The sequence below is a fragment of the Solea senegalensis genome, linkage group LG14 (assembly GCF_019176455.1).
Source record: "Solea senegalensis isolate Sse05_10M linkage group LG14, IFAPA_SoseM_1, whole genome shotgun sequence".
Classification (NCBI taxonomy): Eukaryota; Metazoa; Chordata; class Actinopteri; order Pleuronectiformes; family Soleidae; genus Solea; species Solea senegalensis.
Genome location: NC_058034.1, coordinates 2909395 through 2935112, shown reverse-complemented (window position 1 = coordinate 2935112; position 25718 = coordinate 2909395). Strand labels below are relative to the sequence as shown.

The 25718-nt window shown below is 42.5% G+C and overlaps 1 protein-coding gene across 1 annotated transcript; it reads left to right on the top strand.

The window, feature by feature from the left end:
- Window positions 1–8028: 8028 nt before the first annotated feature.
- LOC122781088 (leucine-rich repeat-containing protein 52-like) lies at window positions 8029–22962 on the top strand. Its single transcript, XM_044044593.1, has 2 exons — window positions 8029–9285; window positions 22421–22962. Exons 1-2 carry the CDS (start codon window positions 8637–8639, stop codon window positions 22762–22764), a joined length of 993 nt encoding a protein of 330 aa, XP_043900528.1. The 5' UTR covers window positions 8029–8636; the 3' UTR covers window positions 22765–22962.
- Window positions 22963–25718: the final 2756 nt, after the last annotated feature.

Genomic DNA, 25718 nt, shown 5'->3' with positions numbered 1-25718 from the left:
ATCAGTTTAAAAGACTATACAAAATGCAAATTTTAAATAAATATAAGGATGAAGAACAGCAGTTTAATCCAGGACAAATGGAAATGGTTGCCAAAAGTATTCTTGTGTTGTACTGACAACTTTAAGAACTTTGTTTAAAATACTGTAAATATTTTGTGATGGGATAAAGTAAATTGAGTTAGGTAGATACATAAAGGTTTATACTTCTGCCTACTCCTTTTCAAACGAGATGTAAATGTGTTGTCATTGTAAATATTGCAGATGTGATTGAAATAAAATGATCTATTTGTATCTATCATATCTAAATAAAGTGTTACTTTCCTTTTTTCATCGCAAAGAAAGTGGTAGAACAACAGTAGAGGATCGTGGTCTTACAGTAGACACGGCGCTGTGGCATATTTAGACTACAAGAGCACTCAAAAGCATGTTGTTCCTCTTTGTTTGACTAGCTAGCTTCCACAGCAAAATATAAAATGCACATTCTGGCTGATTTGTCTTTTGGTCTCCATAAAGCAAGGCCCTCGTCTACAGCACATATAAAAAGCTGCTTTTGCTCATAAACCCTCATAAATGTTACACACTGGACCTTTAAATCATCTTTCTTCTCTATTCTATAATACTTGACCTTCAGAAGGTCGTCTTGACCACGTGTACATGCCTAAATGGGTGTGATTGGGTGAATAAATGTTTGTGTTAAAAAGCAGCTGAACAGGTGTACCTAATATAGTGGCTGGTGAGTGTATTATGAGTCATTAAATCTGAAAATCATGTAATTAAATCTGTATATGATGGAAATGTTATCACTACCCAATACTAGTCACTGTTTCACACAGCAGGAGTCATAGTGGAAATGTTGTGAAACTTCTGCTTTTTCAGTTTACCCTTCCTCCACACACACACACACACACTGCATTGAATTCCATTCATTTGGACAGCCTAAACAAAGTGTTATCCCAAACCTTAACCATAGCCATATTGATTAACCTTAATCTAATTACAAATTAAACTAAACTTAACCAATTCCTCTGAAATCAGCTTCTGCCTCATTCAAACTTCAGTTTCTAGGTTGGCAACTGAAATACTGCATGTATTTACCCTTTAGTGGTATTTCAATGAGTAAAATGGACTGAGAGCGCTGTAATGAATCCATGTGGTTTAGACATAAAACTATCCACTCAGTCAGATGGTTCTAATCCAAGTCACTTTTTGTTATTGTTTGCACTTGTCCTTTACAGGTCTTTCATGGGTAAAAATGGCTCAGGGGGCATAATGTTAAAAATATATCCCCCTGATGTAACCACGTGATTATGGCACACAACTATCCCCCCTGCTACAAGGCTGGAGCCCAGGTCACTTTTTGGCAACTGGAACACTGCATGGTAATGTTTGCACAAGCCCTTTATGGGCATTTCAATAGGTAAAATGGACTGAGGGGGCTATAATGTTAAAAAAAATATTCCCCCCAATTTAACCACATGATTGTGACACAAAATGATCCCTTCTGCTACAAGGCAGGAACACAGATCAGTTTTTGGCAACTAATACTGCATGTTATTGTTTGCACCAGCCTTATAGTTGGGTTGGAAGAATAGCCTGATTGCACTGAAAAACTGGCAATTATTCTTATTATTCTTATTATTATAACAACAATAATAATAATAATAACTCTATTATTAGACTTAAGCAGGTCTACAATTTATTTGTTGAGCCTTTTGTTTAGTGGCAGTTTTTCTTTGTGTCCCCACATTTCCATTAAGGGTGAGCATCTATGTTCCAGGATGGTTCCCTATGGAGGCACGATGTGCAACAAGCGCCATTAGTGTAACTAATACAATTGTAATTTAGTTTCTGCCTCTCTAGGACCAGGTTTTGGTTTCCATGAGGTCTTCTGGTCCTGACATGGTCAGTGTTTATAACAGAAATGGTCTTGAGATAGAAAGAAATGTGAGAACACTCATACACATAATGCATTTTGTAACATCTCAGCTAAATGCCTGACCCTAACCCTCCTTATATTAACCCTAACCTAAATCTAATTCTACACCGCCATTAAAACCAGTCTGTGAGGACGGTCTCAAATGTCCTCACAACAACACATCTAAGCCCAAATGTACACACACACACACACACACACACACGTGCGTACACAATCCTCTGGAGTGTCCACACAAAGCGAGTTGTTGATGTAAGGTTTTCCATCAGGCTGCCCATGTCTAGTCTGACCATGCATTATTGAGGAGGTCTTTACAGGTTATGCAATTACTGTCAGACAGCATCTGATCTGATGAATCTGATGACACAACAGCCTGAGAGCCAAGGCTCTGTGTGTGTGTGTGTGTGTGGGGTTTGTTTGGTAAAGAAGGAGCAATTCAATAAAGTGAAACTGAAACCCTAACTGCATAGAAACACCCTAATAACATGTATTATTGATGTGAATTTAACATAATGGATAAAACTGACGGAAAGACGAAAACGTTATAGCCGAGTCATCATAAACACGAGGGTCACGTGTTCAGTTTTAAATGTGACAAGACTGACTTCACGTTTGCAGTGGACTGTGGGCTAAGCTTGTGTTGCACTGGAGTGAAATGTCACGGGTTGTTTAGATTTGATTTCTGACAGGGGCCGTATTCCTCGTCTCATGTTGAGATGGAAAATACATGTGTGTGTGAGTGACAGGGATAGTGATAAGTGAGAACGCTGGACTGAGGCTGACACAGACAGTGTGTCCCTGAACTCAGGACACGCACAGGGTAGACACTCTTCACCCCCTCACCTCGCTATAATGCCAGCAAACATCACACGGTTCACGTTACCTGATGCCAAGCACAGGGCATTTTCCCTCACGTCCTGCAGGGGTCAGCCTTGTATCAGAAGGTTGACTGGAGAAGGGTGAGACTTTGTCCACATGACATTAGTGGCACATGTCCCTCTTTTATTGGACATTTAACATCTGATCCAGTGATTTTTTTCCCCCCCAGAATCCTGACATTGTGTCGGAAAAGGGCGACTGTAATATGACATATGTGCAAAGCAAACTGGAGAATATTTCTGATAATGTGCGTGTGACTTGATTAAAGCAGTTTTTTTAAACTTTGTTGTAAACTCAGCTCGCACCCTATAGGGCAGGACAATTAAGTTAGAAACTCAGTTGTAAAAGTACATCAAAAAGTGCATTGAAAATGCAATAAAAGTACTAGCAACACATACCTGTCCTTTGTACACCTGAAATTGCGTAGAAAAGTGCACAGTATTCGCAGTAACTATTTTGTCTCATCTCAGGTGCAACTCAGCGTCCATAAAGTCAAAAAGGTGCACAATATAAGCCTTATATTCAAAGCTTATTTCACTTATTTGAAATAAGTTAAACATATGTCATATACGACCCACAAACATCGCAAAGTGCCTTTAACGGAATACAAAAGAACTAACCTACCAGAATACTGTGGGAATACACAGCCACATCCGGTGTACTATTGCTGGTCCCGAACCCAGATAAATGGAGGTTTGAGTCAGGAGGGCATCGTTCGTGTCAGTAATGCAAGAAAATCCACGTGATCGTGTTGAATTTGTTTGATTTGCCTGAAATGATTTGTTTCCTGATATTTCAAAGTATCCTATAGCATATCGCTCTTTGCCTTAAATGAAATCCATTTTTCCGTCTCACATAACACAACTGTGCCGCTGCAGTAAATAGTCATTTCAAATGTATTTTCGTCCATAAAAGAAAATGCACAGTACGTACTCGGCGTCTGAGTAATGTTTGTTACAAACTACTGTGCCCAGCATTTACTTATTCATTTATAAAGATTTATATCTTCCATGGGAATGATTCAGGGATGGCTGGGGTATCGCTGTAATAGCATTGGCATGACAAATATGTATAAAATCAAGCGTTACTGTTCAAATGGGTTCATTTTTACACCCGGCTGTGATGTCCTTGGTCGACCTTTTCTGCACAAATGATGCATCAAACATCATGTGTTCTCCACGTACTTCACTTCACAAAGGAAACCTATACATTAGCCCAAGTTTCAGTATTTTTCTAGCAACACAAAGACATTATGGCCCACATGCAATAAATAAAATGGAACAAATGACATTCCACCTCTTTATATTCAATTTTCTCTATCCCCACACACATAAACACACCACCTGAGAGGAGGCGGTGAGGGTGACTGATAGATGATCTTATACTCTTGCTTCAATTACATTAGAATGATGGAGTTGGTTATGTGCCGGAGGAGAAAAATAGCCCGAGACTTTCAGCCTGAAAGATAGAGCAGGAGCAAGATGGGAGAAGAGTTATGGCGACTTGGAGCCACGGGGAGAGAAAGGAAGAGAGGAGTTACAGCGACGCACTGGAGACAAGTTAACGGCGAAAGCTCAGCCTACAATGGATAGATTACACTGCTGTGAAAAACTTTCCCCATGTCGTTATTTAGTGTGGGAGTGCCTCTGAGGAAAAAACAAACAAAAAAAAAGTGAAGTAATGCGTGTGAAACAAAGGTGAGTGACACCAGAGATTGACGAGGCCCTTCCTTTCCTTCAGGGTGAGGGTTAGAAACCAACGTCAGACATTTGACAGCTGACACTGCACAAGCACAAGCCCTTATTAAAAAATAAAGAGGTTTTCTTTCACACACACACACACACAGGTTTGCAAAGCTATTCCTCTTAGGACACTACATTGAATTCTATTTCTTTGGACAGCTTAAACAGTGCACTATAGTTCCATTCCTTGGAACCCTTGCCTTGGGGTACCAGAGTAAAAATGGTGCAGTCGAGACAAATGTCGGTTTGATGTCTCATTGAGACAAACTGCTGGATGTCCTCCAGCGCACTGGTACAACGTAACGGCCCATACCCTGTTCAAACGCAAGCGTGACCCAGGATTTTACCATTCCAAACTGTACCAAACTGAACCGCATCATGATGGAAACACAGCATAAGTCTCTGCTTCCAAAACCTGTTCACAGTGCTGTGTAAACATGGCACTGCAACATGGTAGCCTCTGTAAAACAATAAGGCCCTTGCCTAAAGTACATATTAAAGGTTTATTCTGATGCTTCAACAGTTTTCATTTTCATAAAAGAATTATACACACATGCAAACATTCTTCAGTTCTTCAGTTTCTGCCCATAAAACATCTTCCTAAATGTTAGAAACTGGACATTTAACCCTAAAAAAAAGCTTTTAGAAGTTGTTGACATCTGGCCTAGATGTCTTCAAATAAAAACAATACAAAAATAAACTATATCCATGACACATAAACTCAGTACCCACATGACCATGAAACACCAGACCTTCCAAATACCATGTGTCCCCACACACACACACACACGCACACACAGGCACCTTGGGAAGCGGACACCTTTTTAGATCAGTCAGGGAGAAAAATGACATTAATGATTCTGATCACCAGGCTTTATCTGCGAACACGATCCAGCAGCAGGGCCATTTGGACAGCAGAGCTACGCCAGAGGGAGGAGACAGAAACCGACACTGATCAAATGGACTAATTTTCCCCGAGGTTGCTCTGTCCTCGCTGCAGTCGTTTCTTCTTCTTATTCTTCAGAAATGACACATCACGTGTTCCTGACCGGAGCAGCTCTGCAGCAAAAGGATGTCCGTGTCACATCTGTGGAGCCGGCTGTGCTTGTATCTCCTCCTAGTATAAAATATAGTATAATAAAGTGATTATTTATTTTGTTTTGATTTAAGTACTTTTTCCCATGAGAAGGTGTTGATGAATTGTTTCTAATATACAGTGAGGGTATTTAATCACTCAATAGGAAGATGGTTGAGCTTGTGTGGGGTAAATGTCCAGAACAGTAAACCCTGTCTCAAAATGCTGCACATAATATCTTAATTCAATTGCAACTTTACTTATAACTTTGTCCAACTGTTTTGAGCATCTACAAACCGCACTGTGCAGTTGTTTGTGTTGCAGTGACGATAAAGATCTATTGTAATGTTTGACTTTTTTATGTTTTGTCTGTGGTTTTGAGTTTTTTGGTTTTGTTTCTTCATTTTCACAGTTTAACGTTTGCTGATGTTGTGTTGCTGGTGTTTGGTGAACAGTATTTCATGCTGCATCTGTCATTTCTGAACAGACTCTGTCAAGCAAAACTATCCGAGCTCGCCGAGGGAGCATTTGTGTGTATGCAGCGGCTGACGTGACAGTAGAATATACTTCTGAAACTCTGTGTCCATTGGCAGTCATCTTTACATGAAACTAACTGCTTCCTGTGTGCAGTGCTGGAATGATGCTGCATCGCACGAGTCACGTGGAGCCTTAATCAGCGTCGTGTGAACTCATCTGACAAATTGTTTGAATGTAAAAAAACATTTGTTGACAGTCTGAGCTGACTTGAAGCTAAAGCTGTATCATAAAAGTTTGGTTTAGTTTATTAGGATCAACCATTAGCTAACAACGTTTGTACTCTTGATTGAACATATTTCTGACACATACCGTCATGGCAAATCCATACTTAAGGTGGCAACTATCCCACCGTATAAGTTTTATCATCCACATCCTTCATTTTAATTAAAAAATCTATACTTTTCATCTGCTTCTACAGCCTCGAAATTAAAATTTGGAAAGGCAATAAATGGGCTTACAGTGAAATTTGAATGCACTGTGCTGTCAACGAAGCAGCTGGGGGTGAGAAAGAGGAGGAGTTACACACTGGACCACATGAGATAAGGCCTGTTAACGCTGTATAGAGCTCAGAGACTGATGATTTTACAGGCACGATTATGAGTTGATGTTTTGAGAGAGACAACAACAGAGATTCTCTGATTCTAAAGGGGTTTTCTCCAGGTTCTCCAGTTTCCTGCCACTGTCCAAAAACATGCAGATTTGGGGATTAGGTAAACTGGACCATCTAAATTGACCGTAGGTGTGAAAGTGAGTGGATGGTTGTTTGTCTCTATATGTGTCCCTGTGATGGATTAGCAACTTGTCCAGGACGTACCCCGCCTTTCACCCTGTCAGCTAGGATTGACACCAGCCGTGACCCTCATGTGGAGGATAAAAGCAGCAGAAGAGTGAGAGAGTGAGACTCTAAAAAACATGGTATTGAAGGGCAACACCTGGTCATGTGATCACCACTGCAAACATTACACTTTACCTGACAACAACACTGCGACAAACACAGCCGACTCCACTTTCATGATATTATATTCACATCATCAGCACAAGTCAATATCACTCAAGAAAAGAAAAGGCAGACAGAAAGTAATCTGATCACGGTAAATATAATCTGATTCTCCTGACTGGAAGACAATATCATTTATAGTATTTAGACTGGATCACGTGCAACACACACAAGGATAGATCCTCTGGTGACACTAACCTAAATGTCATTCTAACCTTTTGTCAAATGGTCAAACACAGTAAAGAGCAGTGTAAGGCTTTTATTTTCTTTGAAGGAAGTGACTTTGATGTGGACTTTTATTTGTTTATTTTCAATAAAAAGCTGTGAGAACCTGCTTAAAATGTCCTTTAAAAGCATTGGGTTGTCCTCACAGCCAAACAAAGACTCACTCTCTTGTTGGTTTTGCATTGATTTCCATTCATTTGGACGGTCAAACCAAAACTTTAGCTCAACCCTAACCAGATAATCCCTAAACCCTAACCTTAACCTATAACCACCATTCACCTCCCACAAGTCTTAATCCTAACCAGACCCTCAGAAATGAGGTCCTGCCTCAGTAGGACCAGGTTTTGGTCTTCAAAAGGAAGGGTACTACTGGTCAAGGTCAGTGTTCATGTGTTTGTGTTTATGTTTATGCCAGAAATGGTCCTCAAGAGGCAGCAAAACGAACACACACACACACACACACACACACACACACACACACACACACACACACACACACTGCAGTGTGAGCACAAATGAGGAGGCAGAGAGAGAGAGATGGAGAGAGAGGGGGAGAGAGAGAGAAAGAGAGAGAAAGAGAGAGAGGATGGTCACAGCGCAGCAGAGCCACAGTCTCCACAGTCTCACTCTCACAGAGCTGCGTGAGCGCAGTGGAGAGAAGGACACACTTTCCACAGCTCTCGTGTAACAAAAAAAAAAAAAGAAAAAAGACAGAGCGAGACATCAGACCCACGCACACTCACACAGAGACTCATATAATTAGGGACCCACGTGTGAGCGCGCAGCATCCAGAGAGTCCACATCCAGGATTCGGGAGGATTTTTGCGCACGCCGTGTCATTTGTTTTGAAAGTAAAGCAGCCATGCACTCAGCCGGCGACAACTAATCCACCAAAATGACTCACCGAGGGAACGGAAGACCGCGTTCGTGGGTTGCTGTGGCGGAGCAGCGTCCGTTAAGTTGCGTGATTCTCACCCACAGAGGGTCACCTTCTGGAACCATGTCCTGTGGCGACGTGCGTGGCGCGCCAGCGTGCGTGTGAGTGACTGACTGACCGATAGTCTTTTGCGAGAGGAAGAGAGGCTGGATAAACACAGCAGACCGGATTTCAGGCAGCGACAGCCACACACTGAGAGAAGCCGCCTCTCGTCTCTCCCAGCCCCGCAGACACATGCAGGATGTGCGGGGAGCGCCGGCGAGTCCTGGTCCAGCTCAACCCGGGTTCATGACGCGCTGGGCGGCCTCGTCATGCGTCTCCTGCCCGAGCCCAGCGCTCAATCCCTCCGGCTCCTCTTCCTCTTTATCTTTGTGATGGGGGTGGCCCCGTCGCCGGTTCTCACAGCCGGCTGTCCAGACAGATGCGTGTGCGACGACCAGCTGGTAGTCCAGTGCGCCGGGCAGGAGCTCACCCAGTTCCCCAATGACCTGCCGCTGGCCACCCGGCAGCTCATCATCTCTAACAACCGCATCGGGGACCTGCCGGCGCTGCAGCTCAACTACCTGTCCGACCTGGTGTATCTGGACTGCAGCAACAACTCTCTGAGCGAGATCTCCGAGTCCACCTTCGGGAACTTGCGCAAACTCGCCTACCTGGACTTGTCTTTTAACATCCTGCTGCAGATCGAGGACCGGACGTTCGGCCCGCTGGCGTCCCTGGTGATGCTCCGGCTGACGGATAACCCGAGTCTGGCTGAGATCCACTCGGACGCCTTCTCGGAGAACATGGCTCTGCAGGTGCTGGATGTGAGCCGGAACAACCTGACCACCCTGAACATCAGCAGCCTCATCGCTTTGCCTGCTCTGCGCTCTCTCGGGCTCAGCGGTAACCCGTGGAGGTGCGACTGTGACACGGAGGACCTGTGTCTGTGGGTGCAGATCGAGGGCTTCAAATTCCAGGGTGAGTGACGTGAAAGATGCTCAGAAGTCATGTCTGCACATAAACATCATCATACACACGTATTCTATGCCCCTGTCCTTGAAGACACACTGTGTTCAGGTGAACCTCTTCCATGTTTGTCCAAGGTAACAATGCGTCCTTGCGTTAAGAGCCAAAAATGCCTCAAGGTCTTATTTATCTTATAAGTTATTTAAGGAGGTAGATCGATATTTTTTGAGATTGGTAGGCTACTCACACTCAGTGAGCACGCTCTCTGCTTGGCTCTAAGAACCAGCCAAACACAGGCATTTTCCCTTCCACTGAAAACATGGTTTCTAGTGGGGACACAAAGACGAGAGAAAACTGATTTTATCCACTCAAGGACAAGGCTGACATAATAAAATCTACACCTGTTCCATGCTACAATATCTTAATACTATTTTAACCACTTTTCTCACTGTTTGACAACCTTTCCTGACTGGAAAATGAAGTTTATTAACGATTCACTTTCCTGCACCAAAGTCCACAGAGAAAATCAGTGTTTTTAGCTCATGGGGACAAGGGAGCTGCTGATCTACTGCTGCCTTGTTTGGGAAGTTTTTGTCACTGAGGTAAATTGGAACATATGTCAAACACTGAAGGCACAAAATAACACATTTTATCTTACAATAGGAATTAGAAATGGATCAACAACTCATATATGCCATTATATAAAAAAAAACACGGATTTTCTCTATGGACTGCAGCGAGTGAGCAGTTTCAAGTAAATTTCAAATTTCAAGTAAAAAAAGCAAGATTTTGAATTGAAATTGTTGCCAAATCTGGATCAGATCTAGAGTCTGATCCTGCAACCATAGACCACATTTCAAAATGTAATGGACTTGGGTGATCACCTACCCATCACAAAAAAAATCAGATTGATCCATGAAAAAGTGTAGACAGGAAGTTGCTAACATAAACCCACGATGATGAAAATTGACAGAGATAAAAAAATAAAACAGAACTATGCCTTTAATAGTCCCACATAATAGCACATACTCAAGTCTGGCCACTGACGCAGTTTGTCTTTCTGTAGTGGACTCACACTTGTGCTCACGCACGCACACACCTGCAAACTAAGACTCCACTGATAAACTGAGAGTTCAAAGTGGAGGTAATCTGAAGATTTCGTGTCCCAGCTCAGATCTGCAACACGATCCAACTTCAACTGCCCGTCCCGTCTCCATAATGTCTCAAGTTTAGCAGTTTATCGGATCAGCTGACTTGTGTTACGCTCACTTCAGCTGACCACTCCGTAAACAGAGGGCAACAGAATTGGACCTGTGGAATTAGCACGTATACGGTGCTCGTGATCTTCTCAGTGACAACATGTTTAAGTAATCTGTGCTTGTGACTGTTAACTGAGCTTAAGCCTGAGCCGGTGAACTGGTGGTTATGTCATGTGACGATGAGACGCGTACGTCAGCTTACATTCTAGTCATGTTACTGCTGCCGATGGTCATTGTCTGTCCACTGTCCTGAAGGCAGAGACAATGCCGGGAGCGTGACTGTGTCCTTTTGTACCTGTTTAATGTCTGGCTATAACCCTTCCTGTGTGAGACACACACACACACACACACACACACACACACACAGAACACAGCATGCACCTGGGAGTGCTGTCGCTCCCTCCACCGTATGCTTTAGCCCTTCAGTCCAGATGGTTTATGATGGTGCTCAAAAAAGCTGAACTGTTGTGCTCACATTAACAGAGTGTGTGTATGTGTGTTTGTATGGGTATCTTTGGTAGGACAAAAACAACGTATAAACCACATGGAGTGAGGACATTTGGGAAAGTTAGGGTTAGAATTGGGTTAAGGTTAAGGTTAGGGTGAGGTTGAGAGGATGCATTATGTCTATGAGTGTCTTCATTACAAATGCTGCACAAAACTCCTATCAGGGATAGGAATTAGGGATTAAATTGATAGTTTGACCCTTAGTCAAGGTCGAATATGTTGTACGCTCTCATTGTGCAACACTGATGCCGGAAAAAGGACACTCACCCTCACTGGCTGCCAGCAGGGACACAAAAAGGTTTCAGCCACAAACCAAAAAGTTCACCTTATCAAATCTACCCCTGTGACATCTTAAAAATATGTTCACAGCTCTGTTTGGCCAGAAAGTGAAGTTTGCAAATTCCACTGCTGCCTCCATCGGTAACCTCAAATGTGTTGCTTTGCAGCTTTCCTGTTTAAAATCCTATGGTTTAGTTTAGCTAAGTGGCATTAACTTACTAAACATGACAGAAGCAGCAGCTAAAAACATTGATTTTCCCCATGGACCATGGAGTTTACAGCCAAAATAGACTCAAACTCAAGATTTTTGTTATCCACCTTTACTTTCACAGCACGGGGAAGTACACTCTAAAACCTGGTACAGAACTGAACGGTTCACTTTGCTGCGCTCAGTTTGCTCTTATTTCACTTAAAAAATCAGACACACACTCAGAAAGGTGGCACAATACCAAAACTCCCACACACGAGCCATTGTGCTTTCATCATGTACTCTTCAATCCTGGCGGATCACCATGGAATCACAGCTAAAACGCTCATCACACTTTATAAAGTTGTAAATCTGACCAGAGGAGTTTAAACTCTGCTAAGGTCAACTTTGTGTGTGTGTGTGTGTACTTGTATTTGTTGCTTTTTTAGGACCTTTTCTGATAATATCAAGCAATTCTGAATAAATGATCAACACTCATTTATTTTCTCACTCATAATGTACTGTAAATGTGTATTTATGGATGTGAGAAATGTTAATGCATATAAACAAAAACCAACACATCTCAGGTTCTTCATATTCAGTGTGTGTGTCTATTCTAGGGCTGCAACATTTAATGTATGTAATGAATCGATTCCTTCGGTAATTCATTCATTTTTCAGTCATACGTTACTAGTTTTATGGATCAAACAAATCATAATCAGTATTTTTTATTTCTTTAGTTGCAGCCGTCTTAACACGGTAATTAATAAATTAAGTACGTTGAAATGAAGTTGTCAAAGAACACAATTGCAATAGCAAAGTGTATGTATCGCCTCAGTGTAGGGACTGACGTGTAATTCTACATTATACCAAAGTAAAAGTTATTTCTTTATGAAATGTTAACATGGCTTCTTCCACTACACTCTGGAAACTCCTGAAACCTTCCTGTGCCGGGCCCCGAAACATTCTCTGTCAATCTTTAGTACTTGGGGAATAGACCTACACTTCCTCTCCTGTTATAATGGAATTTCAGGTTGTACAACGACCCGCTGTGCTCACTGTAGGTCGATTTTGACAAGTGGTTCGGTTAAAATGGCTCCAGTGTTTGGGGGGGGGGATTTCGGGGATTTCTGGCTGCTTGTCAGAGTCCTGAACAGGCTCTTTCGGCAAAGAGCCAATGCAGAGAGCTACACACAGTGCACATGTTAAATATTCATATAAAAAAAGAAGGATGAACCGAGGCAGGGGGGTTCAAAGAGACGATGAAGGGAGGAAAGAAAGCAGTCGAGCCGTCGCAGAAGCGGGATTTAGTTTATCTTTATGGGATGTGATTATTTGCTGAGGAAAAGAGAGGCTTACAGAAAGTAGTGTGATAGAAGAATAACAGACAGAAAGATGAGAAAGGACAGAATAAAACTCTCGTGCATACTTTCTAAATACAAACTAATGTCTGCCACATTCAAATCACTGTCAAATGAGTTGATATAATGCTGATTAAGCCTAATCGGCTCCACATTACACTCTCTCTCTCTGTATTTCTCTGTAAGGTGGTGTTTAGCGCTCATGTCACATTCACACGCGGGAGGTGATTTGTTTTACCTCGAGACAGACGGCGGCAACAGCAACCTTGAGCGAGAAAAGTCAGACGGCTGCAAACAGGTTGAAGTATGACTGAAATCACAAAGAAGCTCTTGTGAAAAGATTCGCAAATGAGAGAAAAATGCAGTTATTAGCAGTTACAGGCTCTCAAACTCAAATGACCTGAGGGCCACTGACTCTGTGGCCCAAAATGACATATCAATATGCCGTATTAATTCCTTTATTTATATGTACTCTTGCCTCGTGTGAGCTTTTCTGTCTTTTATCCATTATTCTGTACAGCACTTTGGTCCATGGTGTTTGTTTTGTGCTTTGTTTTAGTGCTTTAAGTGCTTGTTTTAATATGCAACAATAAAAAAAAACATATTTATGATGCAAAATTAATCTATTAATTTAGAAATGACTCGTTACAACTTGATTTTGTTTGGAGGGCCACATGAAATCGATCGGAGGGCCACATATGGCACAGTTTGAGACCTCTGGGATAGATGCTGTGTACGGCGCTATTGCACGATGAAGGTCGCGGCATATAAATAATGTTCCATTGTTTCCGTTTACTTGGACCAAACATCAAAAACAACAAAAGTCACCAGAAGTTACGCACTGCAGCTTTAAGTCGGACGTTGGATGCTGAGGGGGGAAAAGAAACAACAGATCTGTTGAACTGTGCCCCAGATCTGTCACTCAAATCCATTCAAACATTCATTATGACAGGGAGCCATCGATTCAATTTAATACAGGTAGGAGATGCATTATTTATCAGCTGGAATGATTCCTCAGACCCATCTGGTGCGGAGAAGCATATCGAATTCTACTGGCCTACTTGTGTAGTAGAGTCTGTACATATTTTTATGTCTCTGACTGTGCGAGAGCGCAAAACCAAGATTGATGTGATGCTTGTGTGGGTGTGATGGTGATGTGATCACCTGGGGGCAGCTCGAGCGTGTGTGTGTGTGTGTGTCTGTGTTCATGTGTGTTTGACCACGAGAGCGGGGAGTGTGTGAAGATGACGGAGCAAAAACTGAGAGAAAGCGATGGAAGGATGTGGAAGAAGAAGAAGAAGGAAACGGACGGATAAAGACTGAAGGGGAGACGTGAGGAGAGAATAAATGTTTGAGTGCCAAGATTTGCAACGAAAAAGCGGGAGGTGATAAAGAGAGCATGACTGATAAGACGCAGCGATAGAGGCAACAGGAGGAAAAAGGAGCTATTGCTATCTGACCTTCACGCACTTTCTCTTTCTCTTTCTCTCTCGCTCTCTCTTCACTTATCCTCCCTAAGAAGGAGAAGGGATCATCTAGAGAAATGATGGGAAGGAGGATGGTGGTAATCTGACTAATGCCGTATTTTAGAGGAGAGTGTGAAGGCGTGTGTTATTCAGCCCTAGTGGATGTGATGGAGAAAAGGTCAGCTATTCTTAGTCGTTGCCAATCCCCGTATGATGCGTTTAGCTCGCTACATGCTAAATGGTGAGTTATTTGGGTTTCGCTGTGAGAGGAGGGGCCTGAATTCATCATGGTTGTTGCTGGAGTGAATCGTCCAAAGGTCAGGGGTTCGGTCCCCGGGGCATCTAGTCACCCAGCCGACGTGTCCCCGGGCAAGACACTTAACCCCAAGTAGTTCTTGGTGTTAGGGTGAATGCAGTAAAATGACTGCATATTAAAGAAGAGGTTGAATTCCCACAGACTGTGAGCAAGTTTGCAATGACCACTTTAAAAAACAAAGGATTGTTGTCACACCAAGTAATGAGCCGTCAAAGTCTGATATTCAAACTTAAAATGCCTCAATGCTGCTTTCAGCAATGTTGTTTTTTGGCTAACTTTGAGCTAACTTCCTGGTAGCTGTTAGCACGCCCCTCCCTCCGCCTGACATCACGTCAACTGTAAATAGTACATTGTTTAGTTGCTCATGAACTTTTCAACCAAATGTTTAACAGATAAGGCCCAATTGTACTATTTTCTTACTATATTTTATACAATATTTTCGTCCATTTTATGTTTGTCGAACTACTATCTCCGTCATTACCCTCGTGTCTTTTACGCTTGTATGGACGTTTACACAATGCTCCCTCGAGAGGAGCACCAAGTTGCAGGCATATAAAAAAAATGGTGACTCTTGAAGAGGTTATTTTATTGTGCTTTGACTGAAACGTGGACTTTATGATGTCACTCGTTGGTGTTGCTGATGAGGGAGGTTGACGATGAGCGGCATTTTCGATATTCACGCACATCCACCGTGACTTTTGACAACATGCTTTGCCGGACAGCTTAAACAAGCCAAGTGTGCCTATTTTCAGGCTGTAGGGATAATCCAGTGAGCTCTGACAGCAAGTTTTAAATGCCCGTATGACACTTCTTGGTCATTTTCCTGACTGATTGGACTATTGACTCTATACTGCCCCCAAGATTTCTGGTAGTATTGCTCCACTTCGTCTGTCATCGTTAGTTCCCCCTGCGTGGCGCATAATGATGGACAAATTGAAGCATCTCACATCTGTTAGACTTACAGACGTCTTTACTTCGACAAAACACCGAACAGGTGTTTACTATCGTGTCTCCTGGCAACAAGCAGGAGGACATGAGGACATCAGACTCCTATTGATCACACAGACTTATACTATAGAGCTCCAGACATCTCATGACTCAATTTGTTTATGCTGCCACGGAGGCAGGAAAAGCGTCAGTGCAGGTTTTAAGCCGCCAAGAGTTCACTGCGCGCTTTAAATCCACGGAGAGCGAGCAAATGTATCGCAGAACTTGACAGACTGAATATATCTGACCCCGATAATGCTCCCGCTGTGCTTCTCAGATTATTGTAAACAGCAGAAACATTATTCTCATGTGAAATAAACAAGATATTAAAGCTAGTAAGCGTTAGATTCTGTACCTGATATGAATCACTACACAGGCCAATCCGTTGCCTGTGGGTTCTCATCACTCTGTCTTCGATGCTAATTTTATGGCACTAATCTACCATGTCAGTTTTCACAGACGTCACCTACTGGACCATATTGGCTGTTAGTTACACTGGTGTCGAAGCATGTTGTGCTTTATGGTCTATTTTTATCTAAATGGGAACATAATTTACAAAACTAACTGAACTCGGCTTCCATTCAAGCCGAATCCATTTTGTACTGTGACTAACTGCTACTTCCTGGGCTTCACCTTTAGGTCAAGATCAGCTACTGGTGTGGACTGAGAATTGTGTGCAGGGAAGCTCTGAAAGACGTAGTACACATAATTGTCTGGCTGTATAGATGCATAGATACAGTATGTAAACAACTTTGTGTAGGCAAAAATGAAACACGAGGCTTTGGGTTTGATTGGGGGGTGGAGGTTCACGTAATGCCTGTGCCATACTGATTAACATATGAATCAGCATAATTAATCTGCTTATAATTAGCTCTGCTCTCAGTTCACATCCCCTGCAGGTTAATACCTCACAGTTTTTATTCTCTGAATGTGTACGTGAACATACTGTGAACATATTGTACGCATGTGTGTCAAACCACAGGCATTTAATCTCGTGTTTTCAGCACGAAAGAGACACGGTTGTTGTATCTCCATCTGTAAACGCTCTGCACTGCAGCGACTCAGGGGAAAAGTGAGAAAAGTTCATACAGAAGTCAGCAAAGTTTTTCACTCCTGAACTAGACGCTCGTACAGGGAGGAGATGAGCCGCCTTCCGCGTCAGTGTCAGTGATGATGTCAGAAACCATCCGGCTGATGATCTGACACAGAGAAAATATCATCCAGCTCCAGTATCAGCCACATACATAGAAACCTCCTTTGAGTTAAATAGAAAACACTGAAGTTTCCATGTGTGGAAAAGTAGTTGTATTTATCTTTAAATGTAAATAAGTGTTATGTCATTCTCTGCAGAAATAAGATGGATCTTAGCACTAATATTAGTGGATTTACCTGAACCCGCCTAAATAGAAAAGAACAAAAGTTTAACATAGTTTCTATTGCTAGTAGTTCTGCCTTGTTGTGTGTGTGTTTTTGTTCGTCCTAGTTAGCAGTAATGGCCTAAACTGCAAAGAAACCTAAAAACTGTGTCTGTCCAGACTTAAGGCCGAGAGACACGATCAGAAAATGTCGCTTTCCTGGGGATGAAACTCAACTTTACTACAATATACCATAGCATAGCAGTGAACGTCATCACTGTTCCTGTGTTGGGGGACCATGTTGTCGACAACAATCTATAGTACCTCCAAAATCTCATTTTACACGTGTTTACAACAGAGAAAGTTACGTTAAGAGATGCCCCATCCTCGTTCAATACATGGAATTTATGTACGTTGTTCTTCAGTTACACAGATGTGTTACACTGTACTAAACTAGTGTTGTGTTATTTTTAGCACCCATGATATCAGGTGAACACTATTTCTTCAGTGTTTTGCAAAGGGAATTCCTCTTGTATACCACTGTTAACCAATTCCCAGGTTTTCTGCAAAAACTGGGCTTACAGGTGATCAATCTGAACATGGGTGGTGTTGTGTTTCTAGCACGTTACATTATGCACTCAGTTTTAGCACCAAAATGAACAAAATGAGAAGTTGATGTCGTAAATACACACGCTCGAACCTGAACAGCGTCTTGTGGTTTAGTTCCAGTGGTGTGCTTGTCCCCTGCTGCAGTATAATATAATATAATAAGTGCTGCACATGAAGTTTATGAGTGTTTTAATTCCAAGTGGGATAAGTGCCAGTGCAAGTTAAAATAAGGAAGCTCAACTTGGCCAGAGCACACCGAGACACTCACATCAAAACATTTAAATACATTTTAGCCACAGATTTTCAAAATAATTTGCTTTTAAATCAAGCCACACAAATAGGCACTTTTTTTTGATAACGCTGACTAAACACTATTATGTGTGACTAACTGCAGGAAACTCCTTATCTATTGGACGCGTAATACTGACGTAAAAGAATAATCATTTAATCTGCCCTCAATAAAAGTGCCGGTGAAAATCACAATTAAAGATTCTTTGGAGAAAATGAGGTTTGGTGAAAAACAGGGACAAACACGGAAAATGTCAAGGGCATTCTCTGCCCGAGTGATGTGTGAGTAGATTTGCAGCCTGACTGACAGTGAGAGTGAAAAAACACGGCTAAACAGAGAGCGAATCATCCGCCGCGTTCTCCTTTCTCACGTTAAATGATGTTTCTCTTATCTCTGATTACTGGAGCCAGTCAGGATTTCTGTCTGCGTTCATTGTGAAAACTTCTGACACTTGCGAGACAGATTCAAACTTTTTAAATCTTGTTTTTGGTAATTGTATATCTCTTTGGATTAAGTTTGTTTGACTAGACTAGACTAGACTAAACTAAGTTAGACTAGTGTAGAATATATGTTTATTATCCCTGAGGGTCAGCAGCAATCACACATCCAAAAGAGGATAAAACATTCAATGCTTTAAACAAGCGAGAGATCATATATAAACAATTCTTATAGAATTAAGCCATATTAGTCATAACAAATTAGACTGGCAGTGTTTCCAGGTGGGACAAGTAAAGTGAGAGTTGATGGTTCAGAAAGGAGCAGATAGTGATCATTAAATCCAAAAGATCTCCAACTGCTGAAGTTTCCTCCATAACAGTGGTGACAGAAAATAAAAGATAAATAATAATAAAAGATTATAACCTTTGAAAGAGAGATGAAACTAATGTAACTATAGCTGCAATGTTGTGAGACGTTTCTCCGCTTTTATCATGAGAGGACACCAAGCAACAGTAACACACACTAATCAATAAGTGTGTGATATCTGAACACAGTCGTAAAGTGTTGCAAGAAGGACAGAACTGGAGCCATCCCAGACGGTCAGAGAGGAAGACCATGTGACCTGATGGACCTCACTATGAGAGGACAAAACAACAGAGGGTATGACTGTAAAACATTATAATAAGACAGGTAAAGCAAAAAAAAATACAACATTGACAACTGATCACATGTCCGTCCTTAAATAAAGGAAGAAAATTACGTGATGTGGATTTACCTGTCAACAATAAAGCCAAATGTAGGGTTTTAAGTGTATTTTTTTACTAATCAATTAATTTGGCATTGTTTTTATTATCCAAAAATGTCTTAATGGCTGTATTGGACATGTTTTGTCCACATTTATTGGACAATTTTTACAAATTTGGGAGGGAAATAAAACGCATCAATCGTCAACTTTCAAAAAACAACAACACAGTGGGCCGATGAAGTCTGCAAACCAATCAGATATTCAAGGACGGACATCAAACTGCGCTCTGAGGCCAACACTTTGGTTTCATTAGTGATTGTTTCACAGCACCATCGTCTTGCTCTTCACTGAAACTGATGCTGCAGCAGCTGCTGCTGCTACGCTGGTGAATCTCTGGCACGTGGACTTAAAAGAATAGATCATATCGGGCTCTTCCCACCGTCCCTCCCCCCCATCACTCATTTCCACACTCAGACCTTTTGGCTTTATCGCTGAATGAGTGCAGTTTAATTAACATTGTTAGCATCAGTGGACAGGACTGCCGCCAGATGAACTGCCCTCCGTTGCTACATCTCTCATCCTCTGAGGCCAGATTCACTTCATCTGTCCTTTCAGTGTGTGTGTGTGTGCGTGTGTGTGTGTGTGTGTGTGGTGTTGTGGATTCTTCTTGGCCTGTGTCAGCTCATGTTTCAGTGACATGATCTTGTCGAGTTGTGCCAACAGCTCTGGTTCTCCTCCTGCCAGCACGTTTCCAAATAGTACATTTAATCTTAGGTTCTTCCTCCTTCATTTTGGGCTCATTTTCCCCTCACTCGTGTAGATCCCTCCTGTTCGATCAATGGAGTGTTTGAACAGCTCTTCTCTAATCATACGACTTTGTGTCTTTGTGTGTATCACTGGCCTTAAAGGTGCAGTGTGTGAGAATGATTGACATCTTGGGCCCTATATTTACAAGAGCATCAGTGCGTCGTCAACTCCAATTTTGCTCGTTGCAGTGTGTATCAGCGGGGTTATTTGTAGCTATGTTTTATGTGTAACATCATTTAAGTCAATCAGTTTTACTTGTTACTCCCTTTAAAAGCCAGGTGTGCCTGTGTATGGCACATTAAATGGCAAATACAGGAAACTGGAGAAGTGAACAAGTCTCTGCTGCGAAGGAGCAGCGAGCATATCATCTACGGTTGCAGCGAGAACCCTTCACTGAAGGTTAGGGATTACAGCCACACTCATTTAACTGATGAGGAGCACTTGAGTGTGTGTGCACTGTGAACTCAACCTTTGTGATTTTTGAACAGGTTTTTGTATTAGGAGTATTAGGGCCAGCCCAAAAAAAAAAACAGCCAAAGAAAAATCTGGCACAAGGGGAAAAAGTAGGCAAAAAAAAAATCTGGCATAAAATTTTTTAAAAAGTCAGGCAAAAAAAAAAAAATCCGGCATAAAATGTTTCTAAAAAGTCAGGCAAAAAAATAATAAAAAAATCAGGCATAAAAAAAGAAAAGGCAAATAAAAAATCTGGCACAAGGGGAAAAAGTAGGCAAAAAAAATCCGCATAATTTTTTTAAAGGAAAAGTCAGGCAAATAAAAAATAATCCGGCATCAAAAAAAAAGGTCAGGTCTGGCTTTTTTTTTTCTTGTGCCGGATTTTTTTTTGCCTGACTTTTTCCCCCTTGTTTTTTTTTGGCTTTTTTTTTGGCTGACCCCATCACTCCTTCACAGCCTATAGATAAAAATGCCACACCTCAGTTTAAGACCACCACACCCACAGACACACACTGATTAGCGTGAGTGCACTTGCTACCTACACAACATAGGCGCTAACTGTGTTGGTTGGCGCTGCTGTGGGTCATTTTGTGTCATTTCATTTCTCTTCTCTGCAACTGTGTTCCCTTCCTTACGCTCCATCTCTTTCTTTTACATGCTCCCTTTCTTCCATCTTGAAAAGTGCCATCTCAGTCCGCCCTGTCTATCTGTCTCTGTTGGTGCTCTCATCTCTTAAATTGCTCTCCGCTTGAAGGGAGAGAGGGAAAAAAACAAAACGTTCCTTTTTGGAGAGCGCAATTAAGAATGCATGGGAAGTGACGGGAGACGAGAGATGAAGTCAGATGAACTGATAGAAAACAGCACTAATTTGTGCTTGTCCTCTGCTTGTGTCTGATAATTCATCTATCAAATACATAAAAAGCTGCCCCACCATACTCCACATACCCCCCCTTGTTTGAGCACTCAGCATTTACACTAATTAATGTACAGTACGTGAGGGTACTGTATATGCTAATGCTGCAATGTCATTAAGCAGCCAGGCATGTTTGAGCGCGGAATCCTAAGTCTGACTCTGACCTTTGACCTCTGCTGAGAAGGATCCAATGGTACAACAAACACTGGCCCACTGTGTAGAAGACTGTTGACCTGGCTGAAGATGCTCCTCCTCCTCCTCCTCATTATGAACCTGTAGATGTTTTGCCCGCTGCAGAGTGACGTGTCAGTGTATAATGATGATGATGTGCATGAGGGGGTGGGAGATGTGTCAGCGGCTTGCAGTCAGATCTGGTCACCTTTTGGTGTGTGTGTGTGTGTGTGTGTGTGTGTGTGTGTGTAGCATAGTAATGTTGCTATGTCCTAGACACCATTGCTCAGAGGAAATCTATAAAGTCTCTCAGGGTCTTTTATCACAAAGGTTATCACTGAATTAACAACATGTTTGTGTGTGTGTGTGTGTGCTTGTATTTGTTACCTCTTTAGGACCTTTTTCTGGTGTAAACATTGACCTTGTCAGGACCAGTAGTCCTCATGGAGACCAAAGTTTGGTCCAGATGATTCAGAACCTCATTTATGAAGTTTAGGACTAAGATTTGAATCGTGGTGATCGGTTAAGAGGGTGAGGGTTTGACATGAACTGGTTATGGATCAAATGCAAGGCCCTTTAAGCACTCTACGTTATCGGCGCTGGATCAGTGATAGAGCAGGGCATCTTCCAAAAAGAAGGTTGAGGGTTTGATGATCTAAATGATGTGTCACTGTAGCGGCATGTAAAAAAGAATGTGTGAATATGTCGTCATTTCTGCCACTTTCCTCGTGTGTCTTCCTCATACCTCACACAGAGATCAGTCTGATTGGCTCTCTTCTAATTATTCTTCTCTTGTGATTGGTTCTCTCCCCAGTTCGTCCCGCCCTAACATTTGCGTCACCTTTATTTTTATTTACTTAACGCCTCGTTCTTGTTTCGTTCTAGTTTTAACACTGACAGCTTGCAGTGAATGACGGTGACTCTGCTATGTGACAAAACAAACAAAGTGGTTGCTTGATTTGCCTGTAAAATATCTCCACTTATCCACTCTATCCTCACTTTCAGATGAAGGCCAGACGGTCTGCCACAGTCCCCCAGAGCTGGCAGGCCAGCGGTTGGCGGAGGTTGGCATGCAGCTGCGGGCAGACTGCCACCAAGGCCTGGGCTACTGGGACTACCTCTTCTTCATCGCCATTGGCTTCGTCATCTTCTCAGCTGGCACGGTGTCAGCGTGGGTGATGGGAGTGCTCATGGTGCTCTACGAGCGCTACAGCAAGCGGAAGGGCGAGCAGCTGGACAGCGACGACGAGGACGAGAGGGGTGGGATGGGCGGAGGAGGAGGCGGAGGAGGTGGCAGTGGCGGAAACCAGGGGAATGGGGATCTGAGTAAGCCTGGCATGCAGGTGTGACACACTGATGTGAACAGGACGAGAGAAACGAGGGAGAGGAGGAACCGGAAGTGACAAGACTCTGAGACCAAAGGCAATGAACCAAGATCTGACTGTCTCTCTTTGTTATTGATATAGATGTGGCAATACGCTCTTCTTCATATTGGGGCTGAAAGTCAGTGTGTGATGGTGTGTGTGCGTGTGATGGTGTGTGTGTGTGTGTGTGTGTGCATGAGAGCAGAGAGCGAAGCAGAGAGAAGTGGAGACACACAGAGACCAATAATGACTATGACTATGCCTGAATTTCAGGAATACAGACTGACCTCTGAGATTGAGAGCAATAACCCCACACACACACACACACACACACACACAGCTACACACACACACACCTAACCCACTCACACACACACTGTCCGTCTCAGCAAAGATATTCTGCAGAGCTGGATTCCCTGAGTGGGAGGATGAACCTGCACACATCATGAAGTGCTCCCGAGTATCACCATAAATGATGATTATAAAAAAACACACACACACAAATACACAAACGCACACATGTGACATTAGGGGTCACAAAGAGAGTGATGCCTTCGCTCAACATAGTAAATACTGGTATAAAAACAAGTTATTTTGTGAAGTACTGCACATTTAGGATCACTGCAGTTTGAACAATGACAGAAGATATTGTAAGAATGAGTGAACGATAACCTTACAAGAGTCATGGTTGTAGAATAACAGTTTAGAGACTTGGTTCCATGTGAGCTGCTAAAATGTGCCCAGTGGAGTTTTTGAATACAAGCTGTGCTATGGAGTAATGGTTTACTCTTAATAGGTTCCGCTTTTTTTGTTTGTGTCCTGGAACACATGCAAATAACACAGTGACAGTTTTACATGTTAAGACATTTATTTTATATACACAACACTTCAGTTTTATCCATGTATGTGCTTGAATGTAAAGCTAATTGTGTTTATTTATAAGAAAACTACACAGGGCAAAAACCAACATCCCCTCAAACTTTTTTAACAACTTCTGTCCTCCATGTGACGTCAGTGTGGAGTTTATGCTTCATCCACACTAGTAAAATTTTGTTTGAATTCCCTATAAGTAATCTGCTTCCCTACCAAAAATGGTGAAAATCCAGGTCAGGGTTTCTGTTTATTAGACAAATGGCCAAATAACTCTAAAGTGAGTGTTCATTTAACACAATTAAGGCACGTAATTAACTCACAGTTCAGCGACCTATGAGTAATAATCATTTCCAAACATCACCATTCAGACTAAAACAATAGTCCCAAGGTTTTCCAACTATAGAGGCTCTGGACTAGTGTGCACGGGCAGGTGAAGCCAGAGCAGATGTGATGTGTTTTAATATGACAACACAGTCGGTGGCTGTGCTGCAACAACAGTCCCATTCAAATGTAGCACAAATTTTTACCAAATCATGCGCAAAGGAAAATACAAATGAAATACAAACGGTTAGGAGCTGCTAATTTACGTGCTTCATGTAAATCCTGATTTACCTGCTGTCACGTTTGTGTTTATCCACAAATTTAACGTGCGGATTGGGGTTAGGATGATGAGAGATTGTAAAATGACCATAGGGGTGATAGATTGATCCATGGTTGGGTGTGTACCTTTTTTTTCTGTAGCCCAATATCAGCAGTGATTAGCTCCAGCTCCCTCCCATGACCCTGCAAGGATAAGCTGGATGATGGATGGATAATGTGGTCAGAGGGGGAAATAGACTGGAAACTTTCACCCAGAAACAACTGCATGTCAGTGTGGTGTGGTCTACTGCTGCTGAAGCTCATATCTGCATGTTTCTCACTTCAGCCGTGACCCCCCCCCACCCCCCCCACCCACACCTGACGCAGTTGTAGAAGTAGGGTCCGCTCGCGGTGGCTGCAAAGTAGGACATGTAGTGTCAGAGTCACACAACTAACGACGACGTTACGTCGTGTGACTGGAACCCTCGCTTGGTTGCCCTCGCGATAAAGTTGTGCATATACAGGCCGCGGTCTGAAGCCCGGGGCTGTCAGAGTGGAAGTAAGCCTCTGGAGTCGTATGGAGTAGTGTGTTCATGTTTGCATGATTCTGTGTGTGTGTGTGTGTTTATTTAATGGGGCCACAGCACGGACGAGTGATTCACAAGCTCAGACGGATTCCAAACCGTTCCTCCTTTATCCTGAGCCGCTTCTCTCCGTTCCTGTGACGGACGGGTGTGTAGTGGAAGTGATGAACGACAAACTCCACACAGAGACGGGGCGGAGAAAGCGTTGGGTCACAATCAGAGGCAGGAATTTATCGTGACTGACACACACACAGCAGCTTTATTGAAAGAGTGATTGATAGCTGGGCCTTTATTCATTTGCCCCTGATGAATGATAACTCTCCAGAGGGAACGGCAGCAAGTGTGTGCCAGTGGACGTGAGAATGTGTGCACATTTAAAGTGGAAACGAAGCGCAGAACAATATGACTTTTTTTGGCACAACAATCAAACTTTGTATTATGTTATATTTGCTTCATATTTTACACGCAGTAGGGCACAGCTCTGTCCATTTGTTGGTAGCGGTTGCTGTTGTGCGTTTGACAAATGTGATGTTTCTGAGGAAAGACAGGGAGACACTGAGAGACAAACCTGAGGAGAGTCCCTTTTTTTAATTGTTTGAACGAGTTTTTCCACAATAAAGAGGGTGCTGAACTCTTTTCTTTCCGTATCTCGTCTATGAGGACGCAGCAGCTGAAAGCTACTGTAGCTACAAACAGTGGTCAGATGTCATGACATCAGTCTTTGGCAAGTGCTGGCGATTAGTGTGGCCATACGTCCAGATTTAGGCATCTGGCGCAGCCTCCAGTCGGACGCTCAATTGGCCTTCTTTTTGGAGTTGCACTGGAACACAGCATCACCTCCAATGCCCTAAGATCTATGGTCTAAGAAATAATACTAAAAATATTACGTCTGATATATCACTG